Here is a 25545-nt window from a genome sequence, read left to right as displayed (position 1 = left end):
GCAAACCCTTCCCCTTGAATATAGGCTGGACTTATTGACTCATATCTAATGAAAAGAATATGCCAGAAGTAATGGATTATCACTTCCAATATTATGATATAAAAAGACCGCAGCTTTTGGGTGGTCTCCTATGTATTCACCCTCTCTGTCTCATTTTCTCTCTTGGATCATTAGCTGCTGTATGCTATGATGCTCAGGCAGCCTATGGAGAAGCCCATGTGGTAAGGAACTGAGCCATGCCTATGTGAGCATGCTTATTGCTAGTACCTATGTGAGTGAGCCTGGATGCAGATCTTTTGAGGCCTGCCAATCACCACAGTGGTGAGCTTGGAAGTGAAATTTCCAGCTCCACTTGAGCCTAAGGTTACTGTAGCTTTGGCCAACAGCTCAATGGCAATCTAGGCCAGAAGTACCCAGCTAAGTTGCATCCAAATTCCTCACTCATAGAAACTGTGATAAGCCACTAAATTTTGCTATAGTTTGCTATACAGCAAAGATAACAGATATACTATATGCCACTGTCTATTCCTAATCCCTAATCAAAGCTGGGTTTCTGGTATACCTAGTTTGGGCATGGTGGTATCAGAGCTCCTATTTGGTAATGGAGCACTTTCTAGAAGTTTTTGTGACTGGGATCTCAATTGCCTGACAGCTCACTCCTTGAGGGAATGAGCTCCATTATCTATAGGCCCACTCAACTGATGACACCACTCATAGAATGAGTCCATTCCAGCTGCAGCACAGACCATCATATGGCATGCTCCCTCTCACTTTTGGGCCATCTTGGGCACACCAACATTGTAAATTACAGTCCCTCTAGTAGCTGAGGCAGAGTGTTCAGGAAACCTCTATCTAGATGGTGACAATCACAGATGTCCACAGAAACACCTATGTAGATAATATATTCCTGATTTCCATATGTAACTCCAATTGATTATATGACATGCCTTGAAAACTAATTGTTAAACTTGCTGTACACACTGTCTAGGTGGGAACAAGTGGAAAAATATACATTGCTCAGGGAACAATGAGTTTTTGGCAGAGAATTTCTGGCAGTTTATATAACAATGTTGATTTGAAGGCAGTGGTTTTTTATGTAAAAAAGATTTTAAGACCCTGTAAAGATGTTAAATATTTACATAAAAAAATATGCTCAGCTAAGAAAAGAAGAGCAAAATATAAAACCCAAGTGTGCCTTCTAAATTGTTCTTTACTAAAAAAAAAACAAAAAAAAATAAATTGTTCTTTACTTGTTTCTTATGTCTTTTTGGTGGTTTTTAGACCCACTTTTTAGTTAGTGATTAAGCACCCACTGAAAACAAAATGCTATATATGAAAATGATGGTAGTATATCACAACCACAAGGAAAAGAAAGAAGACAAGGGAGAAAGTGGACTCTGTACCTCTGTCCCTGATGATTTTGCCCCTCATGCTCTGGGATGCACTTATTGAGAGTTGAAGGACTTATGTGGGAGGATGTCCTTAGAGCCACCGCTGAGATGCCCACCAGTGGGGATGAGAAATTGAGCAGCACTGAGGTGGTACGGTGGGAGAGGAAATCCAGGTGATGGGTCACATTGATAACCAGGGGGTTATGCTGGCATGACAGCTCGTGGGTTCCTGAAAAGAAACAAGGAGATGAATAATACTGTAAGCCATTCATACAGTACCAGGTTCCTATATCTAGCATTCTTTCTATCTTAATAGCTGTGTACTGTAGGCAAGGTCCCAAACAATATTGGACACAGGCGCCAGGTTGACTCCAAGGTCTACTGGCTTCTCCTCTGGTGGCCCTGAAGGGATCACTGTCACACTCACCAAGAGAGTGGTTGGTCCCAGTGACATCAGTCAGCTCAACAGTCATGGTCGGCCGCGGACCTTCTCCAAGGACTGGGCCATCAGACGTCAAGAAAATGAAAATTGCCGTAGCCACTCCTGGTCTACTGAAACACACCTAAGTAGAAGCACATATATTTGTGTATGTCATTTGCACTGGGCTATCAAGGCAGAGGTCACACTATTTTTACACTCCCCATTTTTTTTTAAGATTTTATTTATTTGAGAGAGAGAGAGAGACAGAGAGAGAGAGAGAAAGAGAGAGAGCACGCTCATGAGCAGAGGAAGAGGGAGAAGCAGACTCTCCCACCAAGCAGGGAGCCCGATTCAGGGCTCGATCCCGGGACTCCACGATCATGACCAGAGCTGAACACCCAACCAAATGAGCCACCCAGGTGCCCCTACACTTCCCATTTTTAAAGTAAGAGCTCCCAGGAATCTCTGGATGGCTTAGTGGTTTGGCTCCTGCCTTTGGCCCAGGGCACGATCCTGGAGTCTCGGGATCGAGTCCCACGTCCGGCTCCTGGCATGGGGCCTGCCTCTCCCTCTGCCTGTGTCTCTGCCTCTCTCTCTCTCTCTCTCTGTGTATCATAAATAAATAAAAAGAAATCTTAAAAAAAAAAAAAAAAGGAAACAGCTTAGAGATTGGGAGATGACCTGGAGAACAGATTTCCCACACTAAAATTATCTCATGTACTAATTCTGGTTTTGTTTAACATTCTTCAGGTCACTATTAGTCTTCACTTCTGTTGAGAGTAACTCTCTACCTAACCTGGTATTACATGCTTGCTACGTTGCAAGATTCTGGTGCTGGACCTTACAATGTTCTGTGTGCCTTTCTGTAGCTTTTTATCTGGTTCTGAGGGTGATAAGGCTCCAGGAAAACTATCCTCAGGGTGAAAGAAGGGTATATCTAATGGCAGGGGCCTCTTCTAAAAATGGGGCAGAGAAGAGTAAAACATGTTTTCCATTTCACCAAGAATTCTCCCTTGTGTGCAGGCTGATTTTCCCTGTGTCTTGGTGGTGTGTTTATAGAGTGTCCATTTGCACTGCTGGCTGAATTAGGGGGATTTTATGATATGCAGTGGTCAATGCAACACAGCTCGCCCTTCTTCCTTTCCTTTGAGGGAAAGACCAGCCACTCTCTCTTTTTACAGTGTCCTTTCTCCCCCTTTTCATTCCCTCTCTTTGAAGGAATAAATATTCCTTTATAACTCAAGAAATACCCAGACCCATAGGTTACAGCTTGCAATACGAGGTCCTTTGTCCCCGACTGGATGAGGGCTAGACATGAAACATGCCATCAAGTAACCTAATTGCCTAACTCAAAGCCCTCAACCAGAGCAGCGAAGGACATCAAAGTCCCCTGGGAACTCCCACAACCTCTTCCTTTTTCTACACCACAAAAAGAGACCTGAGTACTGGAAGAAAGTTATGGGTCATTTCCTGAGCCAGGAACAGACAGAGTCCAAACAAGTACATGGTGGCTTCACCCAAGTAGGCCTCCCACTCGAAGCCAGGGGTGGCTTCAATGAGGAACAGGAAGGCTCAGTCTTCTTACCTCCTGCGGGGTCCCCAAGTAGACACCACCCGCCTGAAACTAATTAGTAGGGGTCAGTCTTATGGTGTGGATTTCTCTGTCCTGAAGGCCCACACCCAAAACCTCTGGCTCATTTTGCATCTCCTGGCAGCAGGCCTCCTTGCTCTAAGGGTCTTTGAACCAAACCACTTTGAACCCTACAGCCCTGCTCCTGGTAGCAGTGTATCCGTGCCATGATCTATGGGAAAGGCAATGCCAGGACCTCTAGGCCATGGCTTAAGCAGGTAAGACTCCCAGAGGAAACAAAGGTACACAAAGCAAAAAAAGACAAAGGTTTGATCAAGGTACAGGATACCAAGTCTGTGGCATTTCTTCTCACAGTGACATGGGAGAAGTAACTGAACTTTGTTCTCATCTGAACACTGCATATGCCCCACAACAGCAACCAGACGCGAAAGAAGTATGGACTCTCCTATGACTACCAGAGCCTCTGAAGCAGAGACCAGTTTGAATTCACACATCTGTGCCTAGCCAATCTGAGCCAGGGTAAAAAGAACCAAGTAAGTTCACCATTCTGGAGAGAAGGTTGGCCAGGCAGAAAACTGTTATCTCTACTAGCTGGTTAAATCTGAGCAATCCATCTCTCCTCTCGGAGTCTAGGGTCCTTCTTTCATACATCCAAAGCACAGACATACTACCTATTTCACGAAGCTATTATGAGGATTAAATGAAATCATGGAAAACACATAGGACAGTACCTGTCATCTAGTAAGAGCTCAATGTTCATAAATCAATTTGCAAAATAATTCTTCTTTCAAAGGAGAAATATATTTTTTATTTTGTTTACACTTTAGGAAAACAAGGGTAAAGAATAAAATTTTAAAACTAAACACATGACTATATATCTTGGTTTATAGAGAATTATGCTGTTCTAAAATCTACAGGCGGGCAGCCCCAGTGGCTCAGTGGTTTAGCGCCGCTTTTGGCCCGGGGTGTGATCCTGGGGGCCTGGGATCAAGTCCTGCGTCGGGCTCCCTGCATGGGGCCTGCTTCTCCCTCTGCCTGTGTCTCTGCCTCTCTCTCAATTTCTGTGTCTCTAAATAAACAAATAAAATCTTAAAAAAATAAAACCTATAGGATAATAAATTTCATATATGCTATTTTAAATCGGCATTTGTAGAAATGTGAACTGGTATTCTAGGTTCTACTGGTAGAGACACTGGCAGTATCCAAGGCTTTTGGTATAGAATATATCACTAGTTTACAAATGGAATCTATGAAAATTATATTTTATATACATAACTCTTTTAGTAGACTTTTCAGAAAACTCAGTTCAGTATGTGTTTATCAAAAACCTACTTTTGCTATATAAATATATAGACAAAGAAACTTCCAAAGTTATTAGAATACTAAGAATGTATTATTTTTAAAAAAGGTGATTATTTTTATTGAAGTATAATTAACAGTGTCACATTAGTTTCAAGTGTACAACTTAATTCAATTCTATACATTACTCAGTGCTCACCACATTCAGTGTAGTCATTATCTGTCACCAAATGTTTTTACTATCCCCCCCCCTTTTTTTTTTTACTATCCTATTGACTACATCCCCTGTTCTGTACTTTTCATCTCTGACTATGGAAGTGGAAGTTTGTACCTCCTACTGCGCTTTATCTATTTTACCTGCCTCCTCACTCACTGCCCCCTCTGGCAACTCTCTGTTCACTGTATTTAAGAGTCTGGGTTTTTAGTTTGTCTATTTTTCTTTCTTTGTTCATTTGTTTTGTTTCTTAAATTCCACAAATGGTATTTGTCTTTCTCTTACTGGCTTATTTCACTTAAACATTAAATCTTCGGGGATCCCTGGGTGGCTCAGTGGTTTAGCGCCTGCCTTTGGCCCAGGGCGTGATCCTGGAGTCCCAGGATCGAGTCCCTCGTCAGGCTCCCGGCATGGAGCCTGCTTCTCCCTCCTCCTGTGTCTCTGCCTCTCTCCCTCTCTCTCTCTATCTCTTTCTCTCTCTCTATGTCTATCATAAAATAAATAAATAAAACTTAAAAAAAAAGAAAGCTCCTTCCATGTTGTTGCAAATGGCAAGATTTCATTCTTTTTACGACTGAGTAGTATTCCATTGTCTATCTTTATCTATCTATCATCTATCTATCTATCTATCTATCTACCTACCTACCTACCTACCTACCACATCTTCTTTGCCCATTAGTCTACTGACGGATGCTTGAGTTGCTTCCATGTCTTGGCTCTTATAAACAATGCTGCAATAAACATAGGGGTGCATGTATTTTTTGAACTAGTATTTTCATTTCCTTTGGGTAAATATCCAATAGTGGAATTACTGAGTTGTATGATGTTTCTAGTTTTAATTTTTTGAGGAGCTTGCATACTGCTTTCCACAGTGTCTGAATCAATTTGCATTCCTGCCAACAGTGCAAGAGGGTTCCTTTTTCTCCACATCCTTCCCACCATTTGTTTTTCTTGTCTTTTTAATTCTAGTCATTCTGAGAGGCGTAAGGTGATACCTTGTTGTGTTTTTGATTTGCTTTTTCCCTGATGACTAGTGATGTTGACCATCAAAGATGATATTTTATTTTATTTTATTTTATTTTATTTTATTTTATTTTATTTTTAAAGATTTTATTTATTTATTCATAGAGACAGAGAGAGAGAGGCAGAGACACAGGCAGAGGAAGAAGCAGGCATCATACAGAGAGCTTGACGTGGGACTCGATCCAGGGTCTCCAGGATCACGCCCTGGGCTGCAGGCGGCGCTAAACCGCTGCGCCACCGGGGCTGCCCAAAGATGATATTTTTAAAGGTTACTCTTCCCACGGCTAAATCACAGCTATTTTAATATAATATTCTAGCCCACATTATTTTCACTTTATACAAAATACACAATGAATTTTATGTTCCTAGACATAAAAGACAGTTATTGGCTAGAACAGAGACTTTGGCAACAGAGGTTCTACTTTTTCTACCACCATCCCCCCCATGGTACTTTTACCACTTCAGTGTGACACTTCTCTAATCACCACACCAGATGCATTATGTGAATAGCTTCCCCTTCAGGACAAAGGGCACCAAATGCATCTCCTGGAGGAATTCCTCAGATCTGAAATGAGCACCAGGCATGCCCCGAGAGAAAAATCCAAGAAGCTAAGAAGTCAAGGAAGGGGATTGTTAGCTTCATCTTACTTGTTTTAACAAAGATATTGCATTCATGTATTACATTGGCAATATAAAATTAATTTGAACTTGGCTCTTATGAAGAAAAACTATAGCTAGATGTTAGAAAGGAGACAGAATCTTTTAGAAAAGCGAGTGATTCTCAGGACTGAGGAATGGTCTCAAGAGAGAGGATTGCCAGTGAAATTAGCTCAGTGAATCCATCGCAACATATTTTGAAACAGAGAAACACAAATTAGAGAAATAGATAGATAGATAGATAGATAGATAGACAGACAGATACTGACATACAGATGTGGAAAACCAGTCGACCACATTCAGTGGCTTTCTCATCCAAAGCCTGCACATTAACTACTGGATGGAACTTCTGACCACTGGTGAGGGGTACGATTGAAAGAATGTTTCCCTAGTGAAGAGCTGTTTGGGCTTAAGAAATCCCTCTTCAATCTGTCTCCTGGGTACAGACACACTCACTCAATATATTCCTAAGCCAAGCATTTCAACTTCCAGGTCATCCTTTGTGGTGGTCACTGGATAGCAGATCCTGAAACTATACCACAAACTTGAAAAGAATCTTCTCTGAGGTTTTTAAATGCTTTTGGTTAGTTGCTAGGTTGTTATTTTTTCTGTGCCTTTCCATTTTCACTCATCTATGGCACATCCTGATTCCAGAGAGAAAGGGGAGGTCCTTGAACAGCAGAAAGTGGGCGAACACTATATTCTCTTTGTATAGCACTTTACAGTGTGCCAAGCATGGAGCCTCCACAAATTTCCTTGGATTTTTATTCCTATTTGAGATTTTTGTACTCCAGGATTCAAAGGTTATATTGTAGAAGTGGAAAGTAGGTTCTGAAGAGCTTAAGTGACTTTCTTCAGCAAAATGCTAGAGAGGTAGGAAATTGGGGTTTCCAGCTTCAAGTTGTGTAAATTTTCTTCTACCCAACGGTTCTTAATTTGGGGTGAGCAGGAAGTCACAGATTCCTTAGAAAATTTGTTGACACTCATAACTTCTATTTCCCCCAAGATTAAGTCACATAAATGCTTACACATAAAAGTTTCATACAATTGCTAGGAGCTAAAAGAACTCTGAAAAAGCCATTTGTAGTTCAATCAGAGGTCAGCAGAAATCAAATTAAGAATGCTTGCACTACTAGGGTATCTGGGTGGCTCAGTTGGTCAAGCATCCCACTCTTGATTTCAACTCAGGTCATGAACTCAGAGTCCTGGGATCCAGCCTCATGTTAGGCTCCACACTCAGCAGGGAGTCTGCTTGAGGATTCTTTCTCTCCCTCTCCCTCTGCCTCTCTCCACCCTCTACTCTCTGTCTCTCTCAAATAAATAAATAAATAAATAAATCTTTAAAAAAAGAATGTTGGCACTATTGTTGAACCATATCCCTTTTGTGGGTGAAAAATTATCAAATATTGGTAGTTTCATATGGCTCACCTAATAATATTGTTATCTCTGTAGACTTCAGAAATTTGACAAGGCAGAGATTAATTCTCAGAGTTTCAGGGGATCTTACCTGATGTTCAAATCTAATGAAGGAAGGGAGGCTGTAAGGCAGTTAGCCTCTTGCCACTGAGTTGTCTTGGTAGTCTCCTTCTCACATTTAAGGATGTGAGTCAATATGGGGAAGGAGTTTTGAACCTGATTTTACTTCCCGTCTCCCTTGGTCCTAGTCAAAATCCAGCTGATATCCTATATTATATTCCTTCATAGTACAAGTAAGACTCTAAACACCATGAGTTTATATAATTCTCTTTTTGGGAGAATTAAGTCAAGTTGTCATTTTGTGAAATGAAGAGGGAACCACCACTATGACCCCCACCATCCAGGGAGAGGCATCTGAAAATGTATGACTTGGCAAGTCAGTGGAAGGACTCAGATCAGAATCAGCTTGTTGTCTTCATTCCTTCTAACAGCATTTTTTCTCATCTGTGATTTTAGACACTAGAGACTGAGTTAGAAGAGCTTGTGAGACTCAGAAGAGGGCTTAAAAAGAGGCAAGTCGGGGATCCCTGGGTGGCTCAGCAGTTTAGCACCTGCCTTCGGCCCAGGGCATGATCCTGGAGTCCTGGGATCGAGTCCCACATCGGGCTCCCTGCGAGAAGCCTGCTTCTCCCTCTGCCTGTGCCTCTCTCTCTCTCTCTCTCTCTCTCTCTGTCTCTCATGAATAAATAAATAAAATCTTAAAAAAAAAAAAAAAGACCTGGGAGACATTGTGAGACTTCCTCCTTCATGACTGAGCACTCAGCTCACAGCAAGGTCTCTGTCTGGAAACTGCTCTCTGAGGAAGAAAGACTCCAGAAGCTCATGCCACTTCTCCAGAGAAACCCATATCCAGCAGCCTTTTGATAGGAGTGAGTGGGGTATAAGGTAGAACTCGGAGGGCCATTCCAGCTCCCTGTGGGATGTTGATGCCTTCATGTGGCTGTCTCATGGCCCTTCTCTCTGAGTACTCCCCTGGTTCTTTCACTCCCTCACAGGTGTTGATCTTAGGGAAAAATCCTCAATAAACTTTCAGCATGCAAATCTTCATCTCAGAGATGGAATCCTGGGGACACTCCACACAAGACAAACTGAGAACAAGGAAAGGTATTATGGAATATATATGGAGAAGGCTTTCTTGGGAACAAGAATGCATAAAGGAGAGGATAAAGGAGCACACTGCAGAGCCAAGCAAGCTTTCCCCACCTCTGGTTGAAAAACATTGCCATCCCAATTATTCATGAAACTTAGAGTTGGCTAAGATGTTATATCTAGAGCCTGCAAAAGTTTCCATGTAAAATAAAAAAGTTACATTAGTAGCCATAAGATAGGAAAGTGGAAAATGAGTGACATCCTCTCTGGGGATAAAGTGTTGAGCCACTGGGAGATGGAATTCTTCTTCTAATGCATTAGGCTATTTTTTGGTGGAAATGAAAATCATATATACATAGTCACTTTCACTTTTGCAGGCTTCCCAGGGAATGCAGGGATCCACATAGGTTAATTTTCTAAACAGAAGATTTTCTTTTGAAAGGTAAGAACTTTTTAGAAATTTCAGTAATGTTCAGAAATAATTCCAATACCTATTAAAAATATTCCTGCCCTCCTAACCAGAGAATCCTGTACTTAACTGAATTTTTGCTTGGTAAATTGGAGGCATCATTTTGAATACCAGGTATTTTCCTGAATGCTAAGATAACAATCATCTAAGGCAGTGCTCTTCAAACTTTAATGTACATACAAACTGCCTGAGGGTCTTGTTAAAATGACAATTCTGATTTAGTAGAGCTGAGATTCTGCATTCCTACCTAGCTTTCAGGTGATGCTGATGCTTTTGAATGCCAACCATATTTTGAGTAGCAAGGCTCTAAAGGCATCAGTAGATATAGTTATCTTTGCCCTTAGCATTTGATAGCCTAAGACTGTAGTTCTTTATTATTCATATTTATTATCTCATTCTTTTTTAAATTCACCATCAAGCTGAAATTATAATAAATAACTGAAAGGAATCATCTAGTCCAAATACCTCATTTTGAAGGCAAGAAAATTGATATTCAAGAAGGTTATATGATTTATATAAGGGCATTAGACTGATTAATGGTAAAAATAGGGCTTATAATACTGTTCCTGTGAGTATAGGTCTTCTCCCAGTTTCTATATCCCCTACTAATTTGCTGCTCCTTTTCTACAGTAGACTGAAAATTCAGATCATTAATATTTTAGGTAAAGTAAATAGACTTTAACAAAGGGTCCTGTCAACTTTCCTATGAACAAAGTCAAAGAATGCAAAGTAATGATTGCACCTTCTATCTATGAGCTTTTTCTTTTTTGCTAAATTATGAAATCTATACAGTTTTCTGGATGGTTGAAGTCATCTCTGAATAGAGGATTAGTATCCAACTGATTAAATAAAAAAAGAATTATATTAATGATCTGAAAAAAAGGGTTTTGTAAGTGTTTGTATATAAAGAAAAATAAAGACAGAAGACATGGTAAAAGTGGTAGATACTTTTGGACCAACTAATGGAAAGCATGTATTTCTAATACAGATTGGACCTTAATTTCTGAATGAATAAGGCTCTTTCTTTAAGTGCTTCCTAATAAAACATAGGGCCAAAAGAAGAAAAAAAAACCCTCTAATAATGACAGAGCTGGCACAATAAAAGTTACTATCTTCTGAAAAATCAGTGGTAGAAATAAACAAAATGCTACTAAAAGAAGTTATGAATTATTACAAAACCGGGCAGACTTGATGACGAAAGCTCTATTTGTGAACATTTATTGGCTACCATCAAAGCAGTACCTAGAGGGAAAAAATATGGAAGAGTGAAAACAAATTATCCCAGTGCTTGACACAAGAAGCTAAAGAGGAGCATCAGTATGAATCCAGAGAAATAGGAAGGGATGAAATATTAAAGATAAAGATAGAAATCAGAGAATTGGAGAACCATGACTAGAATGAAGAGAAAAATGAACAAAAGTAGAAATTGCAAAACAAAACAAAACAAAACAAAACAAAAGTAGAAATTGCTCTTTGAAGAAACCTAGATATTAGTAATCAAGAAAAAGAGGAGAAATCAGAAGGCTTAAAAACATACTATATAAAGGGAGTGATAACTATAGTTGAAATAGAGATGAGACAAAGTAAAAATACATTATGAATAACTATCAGCACTAAATTTGAATATGTGGAAGAAATTAGTAAATTTATGGAAATAGCCAAGAGTCCAAAATTGGAAAGGAGAAATTAAACATATTAATAAAAATCAAAGAAAGTTAAATGACAAACATAAGTCTTTCTTCAAGCAACCCCCAAACCCAGTTGGTTTTAATAGGTGGGTTCTGCTAAATTTTGAAGGAACCAATAATCTTTATTTTATACAATTTGTTTCAGAAAATATGAGGAAAAACTGCCCTTTGAACTTTATGAGGCTTCTGTAATCTGAATATTCAAAAAAGGAATATATAAACTAATTCCATGTATGAATACAAACACAAAAATCCAAAGCAAAAAGATTAACCAATAAAATCCAAGAGCATATTTAAAATGTAATATATAATAAACAAGTAGCTTCATGCCACAAAGGCAAAATGATTTTATATCTAAAAAAATCTATCAATATGATTCAACATAATCATGGATCAAAGGAGAAAAATCATAAGATCATATCAGTTGACACAAATCAAGTGTTTGATTAAGTTCAGTTCACATATACCAGTATGTTTTTCAAGAGGCAGAAGAAATGACCTAAAGCTTATCCTAAGATTTATATGGAAAATAAGTGTTCACGAATAATGAATAGCTAACTCAATTTTTTAAATGTGCAAAAAAGTGGAAGATGGTGGGGACATGCCCTACCAGATATGTTTACGTAGAAGTTGTAGTACTAAAAACAATGTATTGCTGGTGTAAGGAACATGAAAATAGGTCAGTGAAATAGAGTGTTAAAAAAAGCAGACTCAAGTCTATTCCAGAAATTAGTATATAATCAATGTGGCATTGGGAATCATCAGAGCAAGGACGGAATGTTTTAACGGTTGAGATTAGAAATTGATTTATCATATTTAAGGGGAAAAAAGTGGAACCCTACCTTATTCTATATACGAAAACAAATTTCAATTATATTAAACACTAAACTTCAAAAGGCAAAACTATAAAACTAATACAAGAAAGTAAAAAATATTTTTGTAATCTTAAAAAAGCTAATAAATTTGTCTATGTTATGATTAAATAAAAAAGGAATACTAAGTGCCTGATAATTATTTTTGTAAAGGGGATGCTCTACCTCACTAACAATCAAAGAAAAAACGCACAATATAACAATGAGATATCACTTTGTTCCCATTAGATTTATTAATTTTAGGTAACTGAATAACATTAGGCTCATGCAATGATATGTAGAAATGGGTGCACCATTCTCATTTGTCTTTAAAGTATTAAGTCTAATTTCAAGTCCAAATGTCTATATATATGTCCTTATCTTTGGGTATATTTCTGGGCCATCTTGGTCTACTGATCTGTCTTTTCATTGATTTTTTTAACCATTATAATTCTGTGATATATTTTGATATTTGACAGAATCAAGCCTCCTTCATCACTAAATTTTTGCAGAACTTCCATTAAAAACATTGAAATCAACTTTGTAATTCTTTGAAAGTTTTTTTTGTTAGAATTTTTATTGGGATTATGTGAAGTTTAAGATTTAGGGGGAATGGACCCTCCTATGATACCGAGTCTTTCTATACAAGACCAGTTTGTGCCTATTTATTCAAGCCTTCATTGTATCTTCATAGAGATCTTTAAGTTTTCTTTTTTTACATTGATTCCTAGACATTTTACTACTTTGACTACTATTATAAATGAACTATTTTCTCTAATCGTATTTTCTCATTGATTGTTGTTTAAAATTAAAGAGCATACTTGCCTTCATCTTAATTTTGTACTAAACCATGATACTAAACAAAATGATCTTCAGGTTGTTTTCTCTTTTCAGATGTCAATTCAATTTATGATAAAATAATTTGAGTTTTACTTCTCTTACATTTTATGTTTCATTTCTTTTATAATGCATAAAGTATAGAATTCAAAGTCTAGCACTGGCTGCTATTTCCAGAGAAAGTAAAGTAATAGTGATGATATAAGAGTTTCTTCTACTTTACTGATTTCTTCTCTTCTCTGTTATTTCTTTTATACTTTTACTGTGACTTTAATCTTTTCCTAATTAAGGTGGAAACTGTGATTATTGATTTTATACTGCTTATTTTCCAAATATAGACATTTAAAGCTATAAATTTCCCTGGAAGAACCGTTTTAATCATATCCCATAAATTTTGAAATGTTGTTTCATTATCTTTTAGCTCAAAATGTTTTCTAATTTCTCCCATAAAACCTTCTTTGATCTATGGGTCATTTAGAAATGTACTGCTTGATTACCAAAAAATTGGAGATTTCCTAGACATACTGTTATTCATTTCTTATTTAGTACTGTTAATGTCAGAGAACGCACTCTACCATTGCAATCATTACAAATTCATTAAAACTCGTTTTATGGTCTAGTATATAATCTATCTTGGTGAATGTACCATATGCATTCTGCATATGTAGTATTTCTACAAATGTCAAGTAGGTCAAGATACTTGATAATGTTCTTCAAATCTTGCATACTTATCCTAATTTTTTTGTCTACTTGCTATATCAATGACTTAGAGATGATAAAAATCTCCAATTATGATTGTTTGTCTATTAGTTCTATCAATTTTTAATTCATTTGTTTTGAGACTCTATTGTTAGGTGCTTCAATTTCATAACAATTAAGATTGTTCATTATTTTTGATAAACTAACCCACTTATCATTATGAAACATCCCTCTTTATCTCAGGTAATATTCTATTTTGTCAGAATTAACATAGCATGGCAATTTACTTATGCTTAGACTTTATACAAATGACATATAATTTTTCACTTTGACTTTCATTCTGCATGTCTTTATATTTAAAGGGTGTTTTCACAAATAGTAGATAATTGATTCTTTTCATCTCATGTATACTGACAATCTCTGCCTTTTACATGGCATTATTAGATAATGTGTATTTAATGTAATCAATAATACAGTTGATTTTAAGTCTACCATCTTGGTATTTGCTTTTTATTTTTTGTTTCTTAGTTCTTTTCCTGCCTTCTTTTGAGTGACTCATTTATTTTATCATTCTATTACTTTTTTCTTTTAACTTTCTACCTATAACTATTTGTGTATATGTGTATTTTTAAATGATTGTTCTGGAGATTATAATATGTATGTCTCACTACAATCTACATTCAAATAATATTACTATCTCATAGTATAAGACATTACAGCAGTATTACTCCACTGACCACTTGTCTCTTGTGATAATATGTCTTATTTCTTTACCGGAGAAGTCAGTCAAGCTGTCATTGAAGTTGCTCAACTTCCCATTTCACCCATTCATGCTTCCTTTCCTTCTTTTCCACAGATGTTGGTACCCAGACCACTCCTTCATAAACATCTTGCATACTAAGTTTCATCTTAATTTTAGTATATGTACTGCCAAAGTGAACACCAGAGTTGCATTTCAGAATCTACGTCCTAGAGAATCCAACCTGCCACAACCAAAGAAAATGATGAAATCTCCCCCATCTTTGAAGAACACCTTTAAATGTGGTTTCCAATAAAACTACAGTCCTTCTTGTATAAAGTTTTGCAGAAAGAGGTAGTTTGCCTCTGTTTGTGGCCTCTGTCTATCTCCCTTTTCAATCTAGCCCAGCCCACAGTCCTCTTTATCCACCTCTGTGCTGTGTCATTAGTACAGTAGTCCTCCCTATGCACAGGGGATACATTGCCGTGGATCCCTAGTGGACACCTAAAACCACAGATAGTACTAAACCCTACAATATATACTATGCATTTTCCTATATATACATACCTATGATAATAGTTAATTTATAAATTTGGCACAGTAAGAAATTAACAACACTGATAATAAAATAGAACAATTATAACAATGTGCTGTAATAAAAATGATGTGTATAACTCTGCTTCAAAATATCACTGTACTTCTTGTGATGATATGAAATGATAAAATACCTTTGTGATGAGATGAAGTGAGGCAAATGACCCAGGCATTGTGACATAGTATTCAGCTACTATTGACCTTGTGACAATTTGTTAGAGGAGGGTCATCTGCTCTTCAACCATAGTTGGCCATAGTAACTAAAACTGCAAAAGTGAAATCACGATAACTACTATATTATCAATATGCTCCCAAATTGCCATGGCTAAGACCTAACATCCCATCATTGATTCATGCAATCACTAAACATTTTGACATTACAACAGGGAGGTTCTGTGCTCAATGTTTGACATACAACCATAACTACATGTGGTTTCTGCCCACAAGACCCTTAGAGTTCATTGGATGAAGAGGGAGAAACAAAAGCAGCAAAGTATACAAATACTATGATAGAAGAGTCTCTTGAGAAGGCATATATGAAGAAGTTATCAATTATACTAAGAGGGGCTTGGGAAATGAATTCAGGAAAGGCTGGACTTTATAAAAGAAATAATCCTCAGCACTTGTCAGCCTTTTGACTAAGATCAAGCATAGTATCTATTCTTATCAGTATGAAAGAAATAATTCTTGAGCCCAATCTTAGAAGATGAATATGTATATCTTGGAGAGATAAAATGGAGAAAGCATTACAGACAAAGAAAAACATAAGTTCCCTACCTGAAAGTTTAGGGAGATACGAAAACCTTGGAGTATTCCAGCACCAAAAGCAATCTGTTATGACTAAATTGACTAAGCCGTAGAATGTGTGAGTGTGTGTGTGTGTGTGTGTGTGTGTGTGTGTGTGTTTAGAGGAGTAGTGTGGAAGGTGGGATAAATGGTGGAATTCAATGAGATAAGGTTTATCTCTATTTCTCTATGTCCAGTCACCAGGTCCTTCTGAGTCTGTTTTGTACTTTACTGTATATGTAGTGTATGACATGACATTCTGTCTTGTAGAATATTTGTGTAAACATGCCCATTGCATTGTATGTACCTTAAGTGTAAAGATGGTGACTCATGCAGCTTTGAACCCCTCTATAGTACAAAATTTTGTTCATTTTAGGCAATCAAAATTGGCACTGTTACGATGTGGAAATAAACTAAATTTCTATCAATATCTTGAGTATTAAATGGACATATGATACAGAACAGAGGTCAGCATGCTATAGCCCATGGGCCAAATCTGGCCCGCTGCCTGGTTTTATATGGTCTGTGAGCTAAGAATGGTTTTTGCATTTTCATATGGTTGAAAAAATCAAAGAAAAATAATGTGAATAATATGAAAATTATATGAATTAAAATTTTAGTGTTCATAAATATAATTTTATTAGAACATAGCTATACTTGATCATTTACATACTGTCTATGGCTGCTTTCATTCTACAGTAGCAGTGTTAATTAGTTATAACAGAGACTGTATGGCCCGTTAACCCTAAAATAATTATTTTTCTCTTTATAGAAAATGTTTCCTAACTCCTGGTATAGAGGAAGGACCATGGGTTTTGTAATAAGCTAAATTTGAATTAGAATCTTATCTGTATCTCTACTAGCTATGTTATCTCAAATGTTTAACATCTCTGAGTTTTTAGATAATAGTTTTTAGAATCAGAAAAATTCTATCTCTGATAGAGTGCTTATATGAGAATTAATAAGATACCTGGAACAGAGCAAATCTCAATAAATGTGTTTCTCCACACCCTACCCCGCAGAGTCTGGTGTTACCGACTCTTATCTTTGAAATACAATCAATTAAATATGCATTGCATTTTCTGTTAAAAATTCATATGTAGTGTTTGGCTAGTTGAACCCAAACAAAGAAAAGAAGGAAATTATGGTTTACAGGCTTTAGGTTTTACGTAGCAAAGGTTTCCAGCAGTGGTCTCTAATTTATAACTGATGTTTTCAATATTGTATTTAAAATACTATAAGCATGTGGAGGTTTTTGTTAGAATTTCTAATCAGTCCAGTCTAAATGAGACCATTCCAAATTGGGGACATTTTACAACAGTCATGAAAATAAACATGAGCATATGACTTTGCATATGTTGATGGGCTCCCTGTGAAACCAAACAACAGATACTTATTGGATGTCTGCTTCTCAAATTGCTTCATTTGTTGTTTATATTGCTGAGATTCAAAGCACTTTCTGGGAGGAATCATGTCTTCTCTTTCTTTCTCTATCCCCCAGTGGCACCTAGTGTTACAATATGCGCTTTATAAATCCTATGAACTAGATCGATAGATTTTTTGTCTTTGAAGAATTTAGAAGAAACCCAACAAAAGAAGACAAGAAGTCTTTCTTTCTAATTCCACATATGTTTTAATTTGCTTTCTTGCTCATGTCATATTCTCATGTTTATCCCCAGTGTTCAATTCTGAATTTGGCCTATCACAGGTGCATAATGAAGGCTGATTGGATTAGGCAACATAGTGTAAATGAATAAACATGGGATTAGAGTCAAGAAGCATGACTTTGATATTCAGGTTTAGCACTTTTTTCTTGAGTTATGTAGAAAAAGCATCTTGAGACTGATTCTTATTTTTCTTAACTACTAAACAAGAAAACACCTACTTTAGCCAAACCTGAAGACTACTGCAGGGATGAAATTAAAAACTATATTAGAATATACTTTGTAAACTACAAATGGCTTTTTAAATGTGCTTATTGGGATCCCTGGGTGGCTCAGCAGTTTAGCACCTGCCTTTGGCCCAGGGCATGATCCTGGAGTCCTGGGATCGAGTCCCATATTGGGCTCCTAGCATGGAGCCTGCTTCTCCCTCTGCCTGTGTCTCTGCTTCTCTCCTTCTCTCTGTGTCTCTCATGAATAAATAAATAAGATGTTTAAATAAAATAAAATAAAATAAAATAAAATAAAATAAAATAAAATAAAATATGCTCATTATGGGGCACTGGGTGGCTCAGTTAGTTAAGCATCCAGCCCTTGGTTTCAGCTCAGGTCATTATCTCAGGGTCCTGGGATCAAGCCCTGTGTCAGGTTCCACACTCAGTGGGAAGTCTGCTTGATGATTTCTCTCCCTCTCCCCCTCCCCACTCTCAAATAAATAGATAGATAGATAGATAGATAGATAGATAAATAAATAAATAAATAAATAAATCTTTTTAAAAAATAAAATAAAATGTGATTATTGTAAATAATAAAAATCTACATTTTATGCCATGTAAGAGAAAGTTCTTACATTTTGGTCTATTGGATCAAGATCAGATAAAATCAAGAAAAACTAAGAAAGGCAAATTACCCCAGTAAAGAACTGAGGATAAAGTGAGAATTTGCTGGGCAAGTAGCATTTTAGCAAATGAAGGATTTTGGAAAGATATTTTCAAGGCTAATGTTTTTCAGTATAGTTGTTTCCCACTTGTGCAATATATTTGTCTCTGATCCACTGCATATACATCATCTGTGTGTATCAGATAAAGATTAAACTAAAAAAAATAATAAAAAATCAGAAATACTACAGTCTTCAGAAAACTTGGGGAAACACCAATGAGCTGATTTTTAGAAATCACTCTCTAATTTATCTGGTATTATGTGGATTTGTGAAAACTAAATTTTATTAAAGGTTCAATATTAACTTACCTTTCAATTACATTAGTGATGTTTTTTCTTATACAAGCACTATTATCCCTACATCACTTATAGTAAGAATAGGGTATACACCTAAAATATATATGGTAGCTAAATGACATACATTAAAAGAATTCCAGTTGTGATACTTCTGCTTCTAGTTGTGAGGAAGTAGCTTGTAATAGGACAAATACTCCTAACACAAATAATTATAAAATATAGATGAAGTAAAAAGAAAAATATTTGAAAACATGTGAGAGCAATCATAGCAGTCAGGACTGAAGACATTTGAAAAGCAAAAAACCACATTAAAGGGAATCTCACATTCTGTTCCACTTTTGCCACTGAGGTGTTTTTCAGATTCTAAGCTCTGCAGGAAAAGAATATAAGAAACCAGGCAGAAATTGGTGGGTGAGAAGCTAAAAAGCTAAGCACTTTTTAGTAGACACATACTGCTGAGGAAATAGAAACTGTACTTCAGAGAATATCAAGATGGAGGGCCTAATAAAAGCTTTTAGTTGAGACCCCTGAAAGGCTAGGGCTTCGTAAAAAAGAGGGAAAATGAACTCTATCAGAGTTCACTAATACAGAAGCATAAGCTTGAGTCATCTTAATCACTGATTGGATTGATATGCTATTTCCCAAATCTTATTATATGTTTTTTTTTAAGTTAAAAAGTAAATGATTTTGAAAGGAAGATATAATTAGCCATAATCTCCATAATCTCTACAATAATATTTAGTTGAAACATTATTCAGGATGAAAGTAGACGAGACTAAATGAATGAAAACAAAGAGAAGAAATAGTCAACATAAACAGACCTCAGTCACCAAGATACTGATAGTATCAGACAGACTTTACAAGTACAGTGGTTAATATATTTTAAAAATAAACTATAGAATAGAGAATTCCAGACAAAGTGAGAATCTACAGAAAAAGTTAAATAGTAATTCTAGAATTAAAAATACAATAATTGAAATTAATAATTTAATAAACAGTTTAACAGCCATTGGAGTAAAAGTTATGATTAATGCAACAGCAGATATGTTAGGATAAAATAACCAGACTTCAGTATGAAGAAAAAGGAGAAAAGATATACAGTAAAAAGGTCTAATGTATGCATATCTGGTATCAAAGAAAAGGAAGAAAGTGTAAATGGGCAAGTAAAGACATTAAGTCACAGATCCAAAAAACTTGATAAAGCCTTAGCCAGATATATACAAAGAAAAAACAGGCCTTGGAACATCATAGTGAAAGTGCTGAAGACAACACACAAGGAGAATATACTAAGAGCATCATAGTGAAAGTGCTGAAGACAACACACAAGGAGAATATACTAAGAGAATAAAAGATTACTTACTACTTACTTCAAAGTAATATATATCAGATGTATAGCTAACTCTCCAAAAAAAAGTATGAAAGTGAAAAGACACTTGAATAACATTTTTAGGTTGATGAAAGAAAACAACTGGCCACTTAGTATTCTATACCAAGCAAAGATACCCTTTGAAAATGAATATCAAATAAAGATATTTTCAGCCACACAAAAACAAAGAATTCATTTCCAGCACACTCACACAAAAAGAAATAATAAATGGGATTTCTTCAAGCTAAATAAAAATGAGGGAAATACAGAAATGTAGAAAGGCCTGAGGAGCACTGGATAGGGTAAATGTTAGCTATTTTTAAATCATATTAACTTTAAAAAGCCAGGAAGCAGGAAATGGAGGTAGAGTATTCTAAGGGAGTCATTGCTTACGAAATTATGAGAGCTCTAATTCATAGCAGACTCTAACCAGCTAAATATACATGCTGCAGTCTCTAGAATAATCACTTAGAGAATAAAGTAAAAGCATAACTAACAAACTAATAAAATGGAAAAAACAAATAAAAATCCTCTTTTAATCTAAAAAAATAAGAAATAGAAAAGCACAAAGGACATATAGATTAAGTGAGTAACAAATAGTATGTTGGTGGATTTAAAACTAAACATCATTAATTACATGCATTCAATGTAATTAGATTTAAATACTCCAATGGAAAATTTAGCCTGAAAAATAATGGTATATTGATGTCAAACAAATTATGATAAATATAATTACACAGAAAGATAAAAAGTAATAGGATGATAAAAGACACAATATTCAAACATAAACAAAAGGTATAGCTATACTAATATCATGCAAGGTTTACAATAAAGCAGGAATATTCTTAGAGATAAAGAGACTTTTTCAAGATTTTATTTATTTCTTCATGACACAGAGAGAGAGAGAGAGAGAGAGAGAGAGAGAGAGAGGCAGAAACATAGACAGAGGGAGAAGCAGGCTACTCACAGGGAGCCCGATGCAGGGCTCAATCCCAGACTCGGGATCACACCCAGAGCCTAAGGCAGACGCTCAACCAACCCAGGTGTCCCAAAAAGAGGCATTTTAAAAATAAAGTTAAAAGGGATAACAAGAAAGTTATAGAAACTCTAAAATTATATATTGACAGTCCTCACTTTATATATGCACAAGTTCCCATATGCACAAATATCAATTATCACAATTTAGTTATAGAACACCAGAGTCCCAATGATATGATCTAAATTTCAGTTAGCACAATATATTAATTGAAAGTGCAAGAAGTACAAACTTCACTAATGGTCTTTCAATCCACAGATCACTATGATCAGTGACCAATCAGTTCTTTCAAAGTCTGTCACTGACTAGTCATGATGTATCTGTTATTCAGTTCATGCAGAGATGAAAAAGTGTGTAGTTGTGTTGCTTCTTTGCTTCTCAGCAATAAACCTACATGGCATTTTACAAAAATGGATCATTGAAAGAGAGAATTGGCTAAAAAGGATGAAAGGGTCAAAAAGAAACAAAAAGTGATAACGCTGGAGAAGAAATGTGAATTAAAGGTAAATAGAATTCTAGAAGAAAAAGCTGATGGTGGGAATTCCAATCCTGCTGCCAACTTGAGGGATATCCTTTAGATATGCAGCCAAAGGAACTTACTGAAATTGAAATTATCAACATAAATGAGAAAAGTGGTTGTGACAAATAGGATGAAGACGTCCTGGAGGAAGTGATGCCAAGAAAAATTCACATTAAGAGAACTCTCAGAGATATTTCATAACATTGAAAGTGCAAAGGATAAAATGTTGGAAACTGACCCAAACTTAGAAAGGAATATGACAATTCGCAAAGTCAAAGGCATAGAAAAACTGCTTGCTTCGTAATGTAAGTCATGTGATAAAAAAAAAAAAGGCAAATGCTGTTCAAACTACTGTTGGTAACATTTTTACAATGAAAGGAAAAACTTTAATTCTCTATGTTTCTAATGTTTTATATTATAATGAACTAAATAAATATCAGTTTACTATTTGCAAATTTCCCTCATATTCGTTCAATATTGTGACAAAAACTTTGAGTTCAGGTAACAAATTATAATTTTTCCTCATTGATTATTAAGTTTACTTTGCATAATTTCAGTGTGCAGGGTCATTTTGCGGTTTCACACTACAATATAAAGTGAGAATTGTGGGTATATTAATAATACAGCCTTAAAATGTATAAATAAAAAACTGATAAAAATAAAGGAGAAACACAAGACAAGATTACAGTGAGAGTTTCTAAAACATATAACTTATTAGCTGATAGAAACAGTGCACAGAATATCAATAAAATATATGTATATATACTATATATGTGATATAGAAACTTTCAACACAATGATGAGTGAGTTTATCTTAAATATATAGAATGCTCTATCCAATAATTTCAGAGTGCACATCCCTTTCAAAGTACATGTAATATTTACCAGTATTGACCATATGCTGGTCCATACTTCAAGCTCAACAAATTACAAAAGACTAAAGCCATACAGGATATACTCTTTAACCACAGAAGACTGTAGCTAAGAATCAAAAACAAGAAGACAACTGGAAAATGTTATCTACATTTGTATATAACTATAAATGTTTAGAAGTTAAACAGCACACTTATATGTAATGTAGTGGTACAAAAAAAAAAAAAAGAAAGAAAAGAAAAGAAAAGCAATCAAATGAAAATTAGAAAAAAATGTTTGAACTAATTGATAACAGAAACTAGGTGTCCAAAGCTTGTAGGATGTCACCAAAGTCACACTTAGAAGGAAATAGATAGCCTTAATGCATACATTAAAAAAGAAAAGACCAAAAAATAATTATCTAAGCATATCAAGTTACTAGAAAAAGAAGAACAAATTAAATACAAACTTAAAAGGAAGGAAATAATGAAAATAAGAGCACACAAGTATGTTCTTTTTTTCATTATTTCCTTCCTTTTAGGTTTATACATATACATTTCTGTTATCTCTATATACATACATATATATATATATGTGCATATAGAATGTGTATATTTTCTTTGGCTAGTTCTATAAAAAGGTTAATAAAACTAATAAACCTTTAGCAAGACTGATCAACAAATAAATAAAGAAGAGAAGCCAAAATTTAACAATAGCATGAGTGAAAAAAATTTCTAGAGGTAGAAACATTACAAAGAAGATAAGAGAACATTATAGAAAACTTAATGCCAATAAACTCAAATTTTTAGGAAAAAAATGCACAAATTACTTGAAAACCCCAATTTAACAGAACTGACCAAGAAGTAATAGAAAACCCAAATTCTTCTACATTTGTTTTAAATTTTTAATTTTTTTATTTATTTATTTTTATTTATGATAGTCACAGACAGAGAGAGAGAGGCAGAGACACAGGCAGAGGGAGAAGCAGGCTCCATGCACCGGGAGCCCGATGTGGGATTCGATCCCGGGTCTCCAGGATCGCGCCCTGGGCCAAAGGCAGGCACCAAACCGTTGCGCCACCCAGGGATCCCTGTTTTAAATTTTTAATTCATAATTTAAACTTTTTTCTCAAAGAAAACACAGGATCAGATAGTTTCACTGATGAATAACTCCAAAATTAACACCAACCTTACATAACATATTCCATAGAACTAGGAGAAAAGAAACTTATTTTAGAAGTTGAACCTAGCCTTCATCATAAAACCTGATAAAACAGTAAAATAAAATTTAAAAAATAGGAGCCAAGCTCTAATGAACAAAGGTGAAAAAAATACTTAACAGATTCACAGAATCCAAAACTATTGACAAAGGATTATATATCAACTCCAAGTTGTTATTCTTTTCCAGGTATGTAAGCTTAGTTTAACATTTAGAAGTTTATCAAAGTAAGCCAAGACTTTGACAGAACAGAAGACAACATAACATGATCAACTCAATAGATGTAGAAAAAGCATTTGATAAATTTTAACTCCCTTGTCTCAGAAAACTATAAAATGCCATGAGAACTTAAGGAAGATCTAAGTCATTGAAGGAATGTTAGAAGACTCAATATTTTAAAGAAAAACTCTTCCCAAATTGACTTAAAGATTCAATGAAATCCCAATCAAAATTACATCAGGGTTTTTTTTCCATATGTGGAAATGGAAGCTGATTCCAAAGTTTATATAAAAATTCAAAGGGCTAAGAACACCTAATGCAATCTGGAACAAAAGGAACAAAGTTTTAGGACTTATATTATCCAATTTTAAGACTCCCCAAAAATGTACCATAAGTAAGAGTATAATACTGAAGCAAGAATATACAGACCAGTAAAACAAAATATAGAATCAATAAGCAGACCACAAAGATATTGCTAGTTGACTTATAACAAAGGTGCACATTGCAATACAGTGGGGAAAAGAAAATTTTAGTTTGAATAAGAGTGGTTCTGGGCAGCCAGGGGGGCTCAGCAGTTTAGCGCCACCTTCAGTCCAGGGTGTGATCCTGGAGTCCTGGGATGGAGGCCCACATCGGGCTCCCTGCATGAAACCTGCTTCTCCCTCTGCCTCCCTCTCTGTCTTTCTCTCTCTCTCATGAATACATAAAAAATAAAATAAAATAAAAGAGTAGTTCTATATATATTGCCTATCTATAGGGGGAAAATTCTTGATCTCTACCTCATACAATACATAAAGATTTCAGATGGTTTGTAGACCTACATATGGAAGGTAAAATAATAACATGTCTAAAAGATAATATAGGAAAGTATATCTTTGTGACAGGCAAAGATTTCTTAATAACGTGCATGAAAAGCACTTAACCATAAAGGGAAAGAACGATAAACTGAATTTTTGTAAAACTTAGAAATTCTATTTATCTAAACATACCATAAAAAGTATGAAAAAGTAAGCCATGGTATTGGAACATACTAAATAACATAGAACAACAAAAAGATTACATTCAGAAACTTGTAAAGAAATCATATACATGAAGAAGAGAATGACAGATAACCCAATACAAAATTGGGCAAAAGATTTGAATATGCCCTCCAGAAAAGAAGAGAAGAGAAAAAGAATATACAAATAGCCAGTATACATTTAAAAGACCTTCCAACTCATTAGTCAACATGTAAATGTAACTGATGCCACAGAGAGTACATTTTTATATGCCCAACAGAATGGCTATAATTAAGACTTGAAATATCAAGTATTGGTGAAAATGTGAAGCATTTGGAATACTCATAAGCCTCTGATGGGAGTTTTTTTTTAAAGCTTTTATTTATTTATTCACAAGAGACATGGAAAAAGAGGCAGAGGCATAGGCAGAGGGAGAAACAGTCTCTATGTGGGGACCCCAATGGGACTCATCCCAGGACTCTGGGATCACGACCTGAGCTGCAAGCAGACACTCAACCACTGAGCCACCCAGGTGTCCTTGGCAGGAGTTTAAATTAGTACAACCACTGTGGAAGCTTATTTGGAATTCTCTAGTAAAGCTTGTCATCTGCCTAA

General features: G+C 35.7%; 1 protein-coding gene across 1 annotated transcript in view; it reads right to left on the bottom strand.

Annotated features, from left to right (window-relative positions):
• PAPPA2 (pappalysin 2) overlaps window positions 1–25545 on the bottom strand; it is a 272084-nt gene that overhangs the window by 98961 nt on the left and 147578 nt on the right. The window contains exons 12-13 of the mRNA XM_041765686.1: window positions 1819–1954; window positions 1404–1620 (exon numbers count right to left, since the gene is read on the bottom strand). Coding sequence (XP_041621620.1) covers window positions 1404–1620; window positions 1819–1954 — 353 coding nt within the window. The remainder of the gene's footprint in view (window positions 1–1403; window positions 1621–1818; window positions 1955–25545) is intronic.

The sequence above is a fragment of the Vulpes lagopus genome, chromosome 1 (genome assembly GCF_018345385.1).
Source record: "Vulpes lagopus strain Blue_001 chromosome 1, ASM1834538v1, whole genome shotgun sequence".
NCBI classification, from domain to species: Eukaryota; Metazoa; Chordata; class Mammalia; order Carnivora; family Canidae; genus Vulpes; species Vulpes lagopus.
Note: the sequence above shows the minus strand (reverse complement) of the source record. Positions and strands in the feature narration are given on the sequence as shown.